Here is a 14,176-nt window from a genome sequence, read left to right as displayed (position 1 = left end):
GTATCTTAAAATCATTCTTATACATTAACTTTTCTAATTATTAAGAAAATTCACAGTTTTGGTTTCCGTACTTACATGGGTTTCTTCCTTGTTGAGAATGAAAATTTTCTCTTTTGAAAAACTTTGACCTTTGCAAGTGAATGAAAATTTCTCATTTCTTTGCATCTCATAGAAGCAACTGATGTGACTTAAATTTGGATCCTTGAACAGAAACTATTTTTTGTTTTTCTGTATTTAAAAACCCTAGACAGGTGATAGGTGTCTTATTGGCTATAACTCTGTTTAACAGAAGTTTAGCTTATGAGTTTGTTGGGGAGGGAGGGATATGACATGGAATACTTTCTAAAGTATGAATCTACCTCTTGCTTATGTTAGTTACTGTTTGGTTGACTGTATCATCGAAGCACAGTTCTGCTTACCTATAATACACATAAGAACGTGTATTCTATTAACTATGACACGCATAAGAGTGGTTCATATATAAGACAGTGATAAAATTTCCTGTTTATATTTAAAACCATGTCACAGTATATTTAAGCTTTCATTCTTCAGTGAAAGAGGAATTGGGGAGTTTAAAGTAGTGTTTTATTGACGCCTAAGATTCTCTCCCTTAAGCTTACAGGTTGGTTTAACTTAGAGAAAACGCAACTGCCCACACCCTCTCCTCCTTCCCTCCTCCACTGAATGACGGGGAAACTTTCTTTGATGTAATAAAGGTAAATGTACCAAAGGTATACAGGGAGCTGGTTTCTCTGCTGAGTGAGTCACACAAGCTTCCCTCTGAGTGTTCTCCTTGATTTCCCTGTATAATTTGCACTGCTGTGATTAAGCTTTCTCTCACTTAGGAAGGTTTCTTTGAAAACCCTATTCTTGGAGGAAGTGGGTAGGGGGAGAAAGCAGCAGGGCCTGTCATCAAGTATGACTAGTTCACACAGTGGATAACCTTTTCTTCTAACGTGGAACCTAGAGTTACACCTAGATTTCTCCTCTTTTACAGTGGCCTGTTTTTTATAATTTTAAAAATAATAGCGCATGATAAGTAATTCAGTGCAGTTCGTTCTTCAGCAAGCACTGACCACTCATGTGCCAGACCCTGAGAATACAGAGGCTCTGTTCTGCCGCTCACTGTCCAGCGGGGGACAGATGAGACAGGGATGTCCCCACAGAGCAACACAGAGGCTTCTTTCTCGCGAGGCCTGATGAGAGGGTTTCTGACTTTTGAGTCTTCTGGAACAACAGGGGAAGGGTGACGTTAGGTGCATTTCAAAATCAATGACAGGGACTTCCCTGGTGGTCTAGTGGTTAAGACTCTGTGCTTCCACTGCAAGGGGCGCAGGTTCAATCCCTGGTCGGGGAAGTAAGATCCCACGGGCCATGCGGCACGGCCAAAAAATTTAAAAAAAAAAAAATTCCAAGAAGTTCCAAAATCCAAAACTTGAATTTGCCACACACCAGCAACTATTTACATAGCATTTGCATTGTATTAGGGTATATAAGAAACCTAAAGATGATTTAAAGTATACAGGAGGATGTGCATAGGTTATATGCAAAGTCAATGACGAAAATATTTACGTTTTTAAAATTTCGTAACAGCCACAAGATATTCCAGACGGCCATCGTGCACCTCCGCCCCTTGTGCAGAGAAGCAGCAGCACGCGCAGCATCGACACGCAGACCCCCGGCGGGGCAGAGCGGGGGAGCAACAGCAGCAGCCGCTCCCAGTCTGTGTCCCCCACGTCCTTCCTCACTATCTCCAACGAGGGGAGCGAGGAGAGCCCGTGTTCGGCTGATGACCTGCTTGTTGATCCCAGGGATAAAGGTACAGTGCAAGAGGAGTTTGCTACCGGATGATAAGTGAATACCACCTGTTGTATCATGTATTCTGTTCATTTTCTAGCAGAGCACACACACTTAGGGCTACTAAGATAATTACTTTGAGATGTGTTCAAAACATAGATTTAAAAAAATTGAAGTACAAAACAGTAGGTTTACTGTGGTGCTCAGGTGATGGTCTAGTTGGGTAGGTTTATGGGCTTTTGTTTGTACCTTTTTTTTTCCTTTTTTGCACTTACTAATACAAGCTCCTTATTAGTGAGAGACATTGTTTTTGGTATAAATGAGATAAACATTTGTCCTGATAAGCATTTGTTCTCTATCACCTTAGTTGTCATGTTTTTACAATCTTACTACTTTTTAATTGAATGTGAAACCTTCAAGTTACAGTAGTGTGTTTTAGGATCTGTATTAGTGATATTTCTTTTTTTTTTTTTTTTTGCGGTACGCGGGCCTCTCACTGTTGTGGCCTCTCCCGTTGCGGAGCACAGGCTCCGGACATGCAGGCTCAGCGGCCATGGCTCACGGGCCCAGCCGCTCCACGGCATGTGGGATCTTCCCAGACTGGGGCACGAACCCATGTCCCCTGCATCGGCAGGTGGACTCTCAACCACTGCGCCACCAGGGAAGCCCTGTGATATTTCTAACAAGAATTAAGCTGACTTTTATCAATGCAAGATGAGTATTCCAGGCAAGCCTGGAGTAAAAGGTGGTGGTGGTGGGCTACTTATAGTATTAAACCACTTGCCCGACTCAGAAAATAATTGGAGACATAGCACTTTGCATATTAGTTACTAATAATATTCTTACCTTTTAAAACAAATAGGGCCTTTCATCTCTCTGTATCAGGGCAGTGTTTTTTTAGCCTAATCCTAGTTATTATTACATGAACTTGAGAGCAATAATAAGATATTTATTATTAAATACATTCTACAGCTCAGTTTAGTAGTCATTCATTTAGAACTTTCTACTTGCAATGTGTTGAATGTCCTGAAATGTTCCATGTCCAATGACAACTGGTCATTACTGCCAGTCACCTAAAGTACTTAGACTGTAGCAAGTACAGAGGACATAAGATTTTCTGAAGAAGTTACTTCAGACAGTGGGCAGTTGTAAAATTTTATTATTTGGACCCTTTTTTGTCATCTTTTAGGTTAAATAAAACATGGCTATTCCAGACCAACGCCCCAGACCAATTAAATCACAACCCCTGGGGACAGGACACAGGCACTAGGCGTTTTTGGTGTCCCCAGGTGATTCACGTGCACAGAAATTTGACACCCACTGAACTAAATCCTTTGATTGGGCCATGTGTTTCTTTGTCAGGAGTCGGCATAATTACTTCTGATACTTATTGTGAAGATTAAAAGGGATAGTGAGGGCTTCCCTGGTGGCGCAGTGGTTGAGAGTCCGCCTGCTGATGCAGGGGACATGGGTTCGTGCCCCGGTCCAGGAAGATCCCACATGCCGCGGAGCGACTAGGCCTATGAGCCATGGCCACTGAACCTGCATGTCCAGAGCCTATGCTCCACAACGGGAGAGGCCACAACAGTGAGAGGCCTGCGTACCACACACACAAAAAAAAAGGATAGTGAATGCAGCCCCTGGTACTTAGCATTCGATCAGATGTACCCCTCTCCTCACAAACTAAACCATGGCTATTATAATCTGTCCCTTGATTTCCCATACTTTCTACTTTTACTTCAATAACATATAGGAACTCCATAAGTTTTGTGTCCTGCTGTATTTGACTTTAGGAGACTAGCGACTGGTTAGCTCCTCTGATTTCTTTTATGAGAAAGGGCTACAGTGCTACTGCCAGCAAGGAATTGTAGTTTAGTTGGCACAGTCGGACTCTACATTTAGGACACTCAGGGAACATGTCTAGAATTTCAAGTTAATATAATAGAAACTGAGGACATCAGCACTGGACAGGAATACCAGAGTCAAGAAGTGTTCCCTTTGGTAGGGTTAATTTAGAAAGATTTCAAAAACTTTGAGCCAGACTTTGAAGGAGGTTTGGGAAAATGTATGGAGAAGGACCTCTTAGGTATAGAGAAGTTTGTAGGCAAAAGAAAGTCTTCGGCATATAGTGTGCATGTGGATCTGACTACCTGCAGCAGAGGCTGTGACCAGAGGCGCAGAGAAATCAAATAGAGAGATTCTGAGGGGCAGACCAAGAGTGAATGATACGCAGCCAGTGAAGAACATTTCAGCTACTTGTCCTGGGAAGAATGGAAGTGGCATTTGAGCCCAGTATGCTGTGTACAGAATAGAAATACGGCAGCAACATAGATCAGTGTTCAGTGCTGAGGAGTAAGTGATGGTAGGTTAAATAATAACCTACCTAGGCTGTGGTGATGGTAAGTAGAAGAAAAATAAAAATCTCTTACTTGTTTATGCATTTATTTAACAAACATTATCTCCTCTTTACCAGGAATTGTGTTAGATAGTGGGGTGATGTGGATGAATGAAGCACTATTCCTTACCCTCAAGTTGTTCATGGTGTAGGGGGAGGCCAAGAACAATCCAATACAGTATGACTCTGCACGTATGTGCCAGTGTTTCTCAGTAATCCAGCATGTCGTTTCTTGCAGATAATGGGAACAACTCTCCTTTGCCCAAATACGCAACCTCACCAAAACCTAACAACAGTTACATGTTCAAAAGGGAACCTCCTGAGGGCTGTGAGAGGGTCAAAGTCTTTGAGGAATGCTCGTAAGTATCCCCCACCATCCCTCCCCCACCAAAACTTCTATTATGAGAATTTTCAAATAGGCTGAAGAACAGTACAGTGACCACCCATAGATCCACCACTAGATCCTATAGTTATCATTTTGCTTAGTTTTTGCTGAACTGTTTGAAAGTAAGTTGCAGACATGACATTTAACCTCAAATACAGCTTCATATTCATTTCCTAAAAGTAACCACAGTAAAAATAACCACTCCTACATAACCACAATACCATTGTCATCCCAAAGAAAATTACAGTTATGCTTAATATGAACTGATACCCAGTTGTTATTCACATTTCCTCAGTTGTCCCCAACGTTTCACCCGTGGTTAGTTTTGAACCTGTAAACAGTCAGCTCCACACATTGAACTTAGCATTGTATTTATTCAAGGTAGACCACAGATCTCACCGCAGGGTGGGTTTCCTTCTTTGAAGGATCAAATTCCCTCCAGTTTTTAACTACTTATAGTCTCCAGTTCTCTAAACAATTAAAAAAAATATTTTCCTGCCAACGTGGGGAAGAGAATCCTATTACTTTGCAGAAACATGTTCCTGTGATGAAGATCACGGAAGAAGCAGAATTTTAAACGGCGTCTGGTACCCTTGGTATGCGATCTTCTGTGCTCATATATTTCTGTTGGCTAGTACTCTAGTCAGGTACTCATAGTTTTAGACTCAGAGTCTGCTTAGCAAGTATTGCAACTTTGTGTTTTCAGTAGCTGTGGCCCCTTGCTTTGGAAGTGGTGGCTACAGGGTTGCAGGTATGTATGAACTGAGCAAATTAGCTGATGAACATTATTTGAGGAGAGGATGATGGTACATATATAAACCTCACCTTCCAATCTCACTATCGCTGCAAGTCTAAAAGCCATCCTCTGGCTTTTTCTCACTATGAAACCAAAACTACAATGTGGAGATTGTCCAGCCTTGTCTGAATCACATAATGTATCTTTTTCTTCCATCATGAACATCTTAGAATCATTCTGAAATATGGCGTCCTTTTGTTCCTCTCTGTGCCCCTTCTGTCAGTGCTTCCTTTAATCTAAATTCTGAATAATTTTGCCACACAAAGAGCATTGTTTTTTAATCCCTTCACCTCCTCTACTAGGAGATCCCAGCTGTCAGTCTCCTATCTGCTTTTGTGACAGTAATTGAAAACTCCATTTTAGCAGCTGCTTATTTTTTTCACCATGTAAGTCTAGAAACTTGACTGGTGCCAGAGAGTTTAAGCAGTATTTCTCCACGTGTGCTTCATAGACTCCCTGTGTCATAATCATCTGGGTTATTAGTTAAAACTGCAGATTCCCAGGTCCCATCCCAGGCCTAATGAGTAAAAATATGGACATAGGTAGGACCTAGATTATGCATCTTTAACAAACCTCATAGGATTTTTATGCTTGACTTGAAAATGCTGGCTTAGACCTTTTCATGAGAGTTCTTAAGAAATGGAGTCATTCTTTTAAGTAAAAATCAAATGGTCCACATGGAACCTTATGGAGTTGAAATCTTTGATTGACTTATTGGTAATTCAGATGTGCATAAGTGCAGAGAAATGGCTGATGGACTTAAAAAGCAGTTTGAATTTCTGTGTAAATGACTTTGAGTGAATATTGGTTGTGTGGTGTCCTATGGTATCTGCCTTAGACTGTTACATTTGGAAAATTTCTCAGTAACTGAACTATATACATACAAGTATATTATTTATTTCTAAAGGGAAGGAAGAAAGGACGGGGGGTGTGTGTGGATGGATAGATAGATCAAAGAAACGAAAGGTAAACCCTGACATATAAAATGTTTTATGGCACATCCATCTGTTATTAGAAGGTAAACCTAGTCTTTTTTAAATGCTCATAGTTTATTATAAATTTTACTGATATAAAGGATGTGTAGCACATGGAAATCTATTCATTTTTAAATATCTTAATTATATTCCAAAAAGAAATTAACAGCAGTAACCCAATAGTGGATTTCTTAGAAGTAATTTTAATCTTCTATCAATAAAACAAGTTACTCAAAGTCTAAAAAATTCGTTTCTTTTTGCCCGAGTTATGTCATAATTAGAGCAAAACTGGATGCACTAGCATTAAAGCAAGGGTAGATTATTGGTCCTAATTTTTTTTTTTTTTTCTGTACGTGGGCCTCTCACTGTTGTGGCCTCTCCTGTTGCAGAGCGCAGGCTCAGCGGCCATGGCTCACGGGCCTAGCCGCTCCACGACATGTGGGATCTTCCCGGACCGGGGCACGAACCCGTGTCCCCTGCATCGGCAGGCGGACTCTCAACCACTGAGCCACCAGGCAAGCCCCTGGTCCTAATTTTTAAATTTTATCTTAATCATTCTTTAAAGTATACTTCTCTCTCCAAGTCTTAATTTTGGTTTAAAGATAATAACTCTGACCTGAACCAGGGGTTGGAGTCAGTGAGAGGTTGATCTCTGGTTTTTAGAAATGTACGTTTATTTACCTGAAAGAAAACAGGTAGCTGGATTTGGGACCAGAAAGGGCAAGACCAGATTTTGCATTTCTTTTTCTTTTTTCTTTTTTTTTGATACAGCACAGACCATAGCCATGCCAGTTGCACTTAGCAAGTCTTTTTTTTTTTTAATATAGCTAATATGGCACCAGAGGCATAGTCTTTTATTTATTTTTTATTTTATTTTATTTATTTTTGGCTGCATCTGGTCTTAGTTGTGGCATGCAGGATCTTCATTGTGGCATGCGGGATCTTTCCTTGTGGCGTGAGGGCTTGTTTCTAGTTGTGGTGTGGGGGCTCCAGAGCACGCGGGCTTAGTAGTTTGAGGCACGTGGGCTTAGTTGCCCCACGGCATGTGGGATCTTAGTTCCCTGATCAGGGATTGAACCCACGTCCCCTGCATTGGAAGGCGGATTCTTTACCACTGGACCACCAGGGAAGTCCCAGCAAGTCCTTTTTAATGAAGTCACATATGCTGTTTCCTGATCCCAATTAATGAACTCCTTGACCTTAGTTACTTTAGATTCCTAGATATTTTGGCCTCTTTTCAGTATAGAGATTTTTAAAAAATATATGACATAACCCCTTCTTTTCTTCCTTTCTTTCCCTCCCTCCCATTATAAGTAATTTGGAATCACCTTTTCTTAGCTACTAATTTATTCCTGAATTTAAAAAGAAAATACATAAGCCTTTAAAAAAAATACCAAAGAATTCCTCACATCAGTATGAAAATACCTATAATAATTATCCATACTGACCATCTGTTTCTCAGAAAGTCAGCTAGCAAGCAATTATGTTTATTTTGAGATACAATCCTTTTGGAATAACTTCTTAAGGAAAAAGTAAAATATTTAAACTAGTTCTGAGGGTTTCTGTGTGTGTGTGTATGTATGTTTTGGTTTTTTGATATGTATGGTTCTTAAATTGAAGAAAACTTTGAAGTAGTATTAGTACCTGCAGCTTCTAGTAGCATAAGTATAATACTGGTCATACACCCCAGGGGTGGGTAACGAGTTTCTTGGGGAATCTGCTCCTCGAAGTTAAATGGAGTGAAAAATGATTCCTTTTGGTGGGTTGGGGTCATGACTGGAGGGGGGGTGGTGATGCTTTTTTTTTTTTTTACTGTTAGTGTTCTGTTTCTTGATCTGGGTGCCAGTTAGACAAGTTGTTATTGTTTACGTTATTTTGTGTGAGATCTGTCATAAGTCTGTTTTCATGAAAGCAGAAAGGAAGTTAAACTGATTTTAGATTCTGTCATTAAAATATGTCCAAGTCAGAAGTTTGTATCTCAGAAATGTGTGGTTTCATCTTCAAGATCCATTAGCAGCCAGGTGTCTTAAGTGATTTTTAAGACAATTTTATCTTTTTAATAAGATAACCTCAAACAATAAATTAATTAATTAAAAATCTAGGCCTCATTTGGAGGAGGGTATAAAAATTGATTAGCCCTTTTTTCCCTAATATAAGAATGAAAGCTATCTTTAATAATTCTTCAAAAGAAAATACAAGCATTATTTAATTATAGAAACATAATCTCGGACTTCCCTGGTGGCACAGTGGTTAAGAATCCCCCTGCCAGTGCAGGGGACACGGGTTCGAGCCCTGGTCCAGGAAGATCCCATGTGCCGTGGAGCAGCTAAGCCTGTGCACCACAACTACTGAGCCGGCGCTCTAGAGCCCACGAGCCACAACTACTGAGCCCATGTGCCACAACTACTGAAGCCTGCGCACCTAGAGCCTGTGCTCTGCAACAGAAGCCACCACAGTGAGAAGCCCGTGCTCAGCAACAGACCCAACACAGCCAAAAATAAATAAATGAATAAATAAATTTATTTAAAAAAAAAAAGAAACATGGGGCTTCCCTGGTGGTGCAGTGGTTGGGAGTCTGCCTGCCGATGCAGGGGACGTGGGTTTGTACCCTGGTCGGGGAAGATCCCACGTGCTGCAGAGCGGCTGGGCCCGTGAGCCATGGCTGCTGAGCCTGCGCGTCTGGAGCCTGTGCTCCGCAACGGGAGAGGCCACAATAGTGAGAGGCCCGTGTACCGCAAAAAAAAAAAAAGAAACATAATCTCAACTTCCTATCTTCTTTAAGGAATTGAAATCCATGCTGTCAGTAAAAACAGAGGGGTGTGTGCTCTTCTTATCATAACATATCCAAATACACATGTGGCCCTAGATGTACTCAAGTATTAAGTTTCCATTGTATCCAAGAAAGAGCAATACACAAGAAAAACAAATTTAAACAATGTATTTTTTTTTTTTTTTTTTTTTTTTTTCTGTACGCGGGCCTCTCACTGTTGTGGCCTCTCTCGTTGCGGAGCACAGGCTCCAGATGCGCAGGCTCAGCGGCCATGGCTCACGGGCCCAGCCGCTCTGCGGCATGTGGGATCTTCCCGGACCGGGGCACGAACCCGTGTCCCCTGCATCGGCAGGCGGACTCAACCACTGCGCCACCAGGGAAGCCCCCAACAATGTAATTTTTTTCTTCTTAAATTATTATACTTGCCAAAGCTATCCATGGGTAGTATTCATTATTAATCAATAAAATATACCCACCCAAAGCAAAATATGCCCACCCAAAAATGTTGTACTTGGAACTTTTTTATTTTTTGCACCTACTCCCCAGGTCTGTTGTTTATTCATTCTTTAAAACCCAGTTCAGATGTTACTTCCTCTAGAAGCTACCTTCCTACCAAACTCCCCCTCTTTCTCTGTGCCACAGGTTATCCACTCCCTTGTTCTACCTCTAAACCTTTTACAAACCACTTTTATCACATCTGTCAGCCCCGCTAGTGGGAGTTCTCAAGCTTTTTTGTACTATGGACACCTCTGGCAGTCCAGTAAAGCTTATGGATCCTTTGAAGTAATTCGCAGCTTCTCTGAATAATGTTTTAAAAACAAATTAAAGATTATAAAGGAGACTAATGATATTGAACTACAGTCTGTCTCCAGTACCTCCCTCTTCCCAAGAACTACATGTTTATCTCCTTGTAGATCATTTCATCTTTGGGTCTCCAGAATCTAGTGCAGACTTGGCACATTTGGATTTTTTTTTTCATTTCATTAGGAGAGATGAGAATCATACTGTCATATCGTATTACCTTTTCCCACCTGAATCTTGATTTATTTAGGTTCTTCCACTTGAATTTCTTTTTAATTTTGTGTCACTTCCATGTTACTTTAACAATTTAATTTTTTATATTTTCAGGGGATACCATAAACACTCGTATCCTTTTGCAACTCTGGGTTAATTTGCAGGAGCAACTAGGGACAGGGAAGGATTTGGCTTCAATAAAAACTTTCAGAACAGAGGACTGTCATTAGTTTTATTTTGATTTTACATTTATGTTACGTTATTCAGAAAACCGTCGTGGCTATTAACTCAGAGAATAGTTTCAAAAGAGATTTTTAAGCGCACTTGGAGAACTCATGCCCACCGAAGTTTAGTCACGCAGTGGTGGAACTCAGTAAAAGATAGACAATGTATGTCATTAATTTCCTTGCCTTTTCCCTTCAAAATAGTGCAGACTTTGGAAAAATCATAGTGGAACATATTTTTGTCTTTAAACAGCTAGAATATCTTTTGCTTTAGGAAATTCTTTATTCAAATTGGCTATCTTAGATCTTCACTTAGATGTCTGAGCATCCTATGTGGTGCCCGGGGCTCACCAGGGAACTGAAAGCAGCAACAAAATCTGGTGTCCTTCCAGCATTCTGAGATAAATAATTTGAATCATGTGTCCTTGGTCAATAGCATTTGAAGCTTTGGACATAGCTTGAGTTTTGTTTTCCTTTTTTGTGTCTGTAAGTTATTACTTTTTTTTTTTCTTTTTTTTTTTAAAGAAAAGAACTTCTGATGTTCTGTGACTTAAAAGTATTGGGTTGTTTATTCTATGTCTAGGCCGAAACAACTTCACGAAATCCCGGCCTTTTACTGCCCTGACAAAAACAAGGTGAATTTCATTCCTAAAAGCGGCTCTGCTTTCTGCCTCGTCAGCATCCTTAAGCCACTCCTCCCCACACCAGATCTTACCCTCAAGGGCTCTGGCCACAGTCTGACAGTCACCACTGGCATGACAACCACTCTTCTGCAGCCTATCGCTGTGGCCTCCCTGTCTACAAACACAGAGCAAGACCGAGTCTCTCGAGGAACGAGTACAGTCCCGCCACCAGCCTCTCTCCTCCCACCACCAGAACCCATTGAGGAAGCTGAAGGATAGGCCCCAGTGCTGTGAGGCCACTGTTCTGGTCAACTGAGAATCTCCTCGATCCCTTGGCAGCGATGGCATCGTGCGCTCCCAGTTGGCTGTGTCGTGCTCCAGCGTTTCCACGCTGACGTGTCGCAGTGCGGCTTCTGGAAGAAAGCAGCCCCTCTGATGGCTGTGCTCACTCCTGAAGGCCAGCCCTCAGTGCTTAGCCTCCTTTTTCTTAAAGCACCGGTTGAAAGAAGAAGGTCTCATTCTTTCCTTTTGGAGGGCTGATATCACATTGTTTTTTGCTTTCAAATTAGACTTCTTTGAAAAAACAAATAAAAAACTGATCCCTGCAAACATGATTCTTGAAGGGAGACGTGAATGATGCTGCAAGAACCATCTTTTATATGAAAATGACTATTTTATAATACCAATGTTACGTTTTCTGAAAACATAGCAAACAGGATGTTCAGACGATTCTTTGGCCTCTGTTTCTTGTTTCCCTTTCTAGATGTGTGCTTTTCTCAGCTGTTTTCAGCTTTGGGACCAAAGGGATTGTTGACATTTTCCTAGCAATCTTAATCTCATGATTGTGTTCTTCTCCCAAACAAGAATTGGTAGGTAAATGCATTGAACAAGTATATATAAAAGAGATAAAAAAGCAATATTAGTACATTATGTGATTTATGTTTTTTGATGTCAGAAGTTTGTGCTTTGGGTGAAATACTTGTAAAACTGCTCTTTTCCTCACTACTCCTGTACACATTTCACCATGTGGTCATAAAAATTATAATCTGGAGACAAGTGCTTTAATATGTTCTCACCCATCATTGGAACTTGGTTTAAAAGTCAGTGAGCCAAAAGGAAACTAACTACCCAGTGTCGACTGCTAGCCTAGGAGTAAGGAGCCCCTTGGGTTTTCTGCTCAATATTTATCACACGGTCTTTCTTTCCCACAGGTGTCGTTCTACCTTTAACCGTCACTGTATCATAGCCCCACGAGATCCTAAAATGGCTGTGCATGGATTTCCTCCTCTGCTTTTGTGATGTTGTTGTCTTGTGGATTTGGTCAGGGTTAGTAGTTTGCCAGGAGTGTAATCCGTTGAATAGCAATCCTTAGTCACAGAATCTTGCGACTGACGTTTCCTTTCTGGTGGTTGGCACTGAGATATGTTGCCTGTAGGTTTTGCTGGTTTTCCCTCCAGCATTCCACATGGTGGGAAAAACAGGCAAGGAGAGCTTCGGAGCATAAAGAACAGGAACCTTTGAAGAATCCACATGGTTTTGGATTTAGGCTCATCCTAATACAATCACTGCCAGTATCACATGACAGCAGTATTTTGTGTCTGGGTATGTGGTAGTGAAACTGAGGAGCAGCTCTTTTTAAAAAGTTATAGCAAACAGTGTTGATAGCAAGCATCCTTCTAAGATCTTCATAAACTACCTTATGATGCAATAATTTAATGTTCCTATACATATTATAGGGAGAAAACAAATACTTGTAAAAGGGATATAGTTTAGAAGGTTAATATGTCAGTAAGTCCAGATATATCCCATCAAAGAAAAGCTAGTGGTAGCAATAAATCTTCTGAAAGGACTTCTTATACTCATGTACCTTTAAAACATCTATGTAATTAAAAATTTTGCCCTGTTAAGTTGAAAACAGATGTATTTAGGCAAATTAGATAAACTCAAACATTTGACTAAGTCTGTCAGGTGTCAGTTGGTGGCATCGATGAATTTTGGTACCCCTTCTGTCCAAAACTAATTTTCCTGAAATTAGTACATTGTGACTTCTAAATCGGGAAAAGCTAAGTTGTTCAAAGTCTAAATGTTCTGGTCAATAGGTTCTTTGAGAACCTTGATTCTTTGCCTGTAACTTTATTTACCATTTCACCACTGAGAACTGCTCTGTCAGAAGTACAAAAGAAAGGTAAAGCTGAAATCGGGTGAGTTGGTATCAATGGTAGGAAGTTAAAAAATAAGGTTTCAAAAAAATCCAAAATCAGTTTTTGGATTACCTGAATTCTGTTAAATCTATGTTCTTTTCCTTGCCTTACACTTACTTCCCTCTCCATCTGTACATGTCACAAGGGTGTTTCACAACTAGAATGCCACTTTGTAAACAGTTTTTCTTCTTACTCTGTTGTGCATGTTTATCTAACTCACATCTTTCTGTAGAGTTTCATATATCCTTAAAGTAATTTACAATCAGAATGGGAGAACAAGTTTAAGATAGTATTATTTACAGTCTTAGAGGTGGAACTTTTAATGTTTGGTTGTAAGGAGAATGTGAATTTGCAGGTAAATGAATTATATGGCAACTAAACATAGGCCTCATGTTTGGGAGAAATAGAGCCTGAGATTTGAGGAGGGGGGGAAGGTACAAGTTGTAAAAAAACTCTTAACTGCCAGTGCCAAAGGGCTAATTTTTAAGTATCTGAGCTTTATGCAGTCTTGAAAAAATATTGGCCATACCATAGTCTACTCGGCTTTTATGGAAACTTGGTTCACAGGTGGTTGACTTTTTTTTTTTTAATGGGTCTACTCTTAATAGAATGCATAATATTGTTTTCTAAAATTACATTCCATAACTATCTTGTTATTCTGTAGAAAACTGTACAGAAGGTAAATAAATTAGAATAGCTTCAATGGGAATATAATTTAAATTTTAAAAAAAATTTAAATAAATTTACTTCCATTGCGGTAAAAGAAAGAAATAGGTGGCTTGTATATTTCAGCAAAAGAAAGCTATTCTCTGGTTATAAACTTTGTCAGTGTTAAGTTATTTTTACTCTTAAACGGTTTTTTCCTTGCGGTGATAACATGATTTTACGGTTTCTGATCATGACTAAGTCTGTATTACTTGTCATGGCTTTTGTGAGCAATTATGTTTTTAAAATACCTGTTTTGCTTCTTTGATTAATATGGTGAGCATGGATGCCA

At 40.1% G+C, this 14,176-nt stretch overlaps 1 protein-coding gene across 1 annotated transcript in view; it reads left to right on the top strand.

The window, feature by feature from the left end:
* The window catches only part of FAM117B (family with sequence similarity 117 member B), an 80,810-nt gene extending 67,457 nt beyond the window's left edge, over positions 1–13,353 (top strand). The window contains exons 6-8 of the mRNA XM_060106449.1: positions 1,594–1,819; positions 4,431–4,551; positions 10,939–13,353. Coding sequence (XP_059962432.1) covers positions 1,594–1,819; positions 4,431–4,551; positions 10,939–11,257 — 666 coding nt within the window. The 3' untranslated portion in view covers positions 11,258–13,353. The remainder of the gene's footprint in view (positions 1–1,593; positions 1,820–4,430; positions 4,552–10,938) is intronic.
* The last annotated feature ends 823 nt before the right edge of the window (positions 13,354–14,176 follow it).

The sequence above is a fragment of the Mesoplodon densirostris genome, chromosome 8, assembly GCF_025265405.1.
Source record: "Mesoplodon densirostris isolate mMesDen1 chromosome 8, mMesDen1 primary haplotype, whole genome shotgun sequence".
NCBI lineage: Eukaryota > Metazoa > Chordata > Mammalia > Artiodactyla > Ziphiidae > Mesoplodon > Mesoplodon densirostris.
The sequence above is the reverse complement of the archived record's forward strand: the minus strand, read 5'-3'. Positions and strand labels throughout refer to the sequence as shown.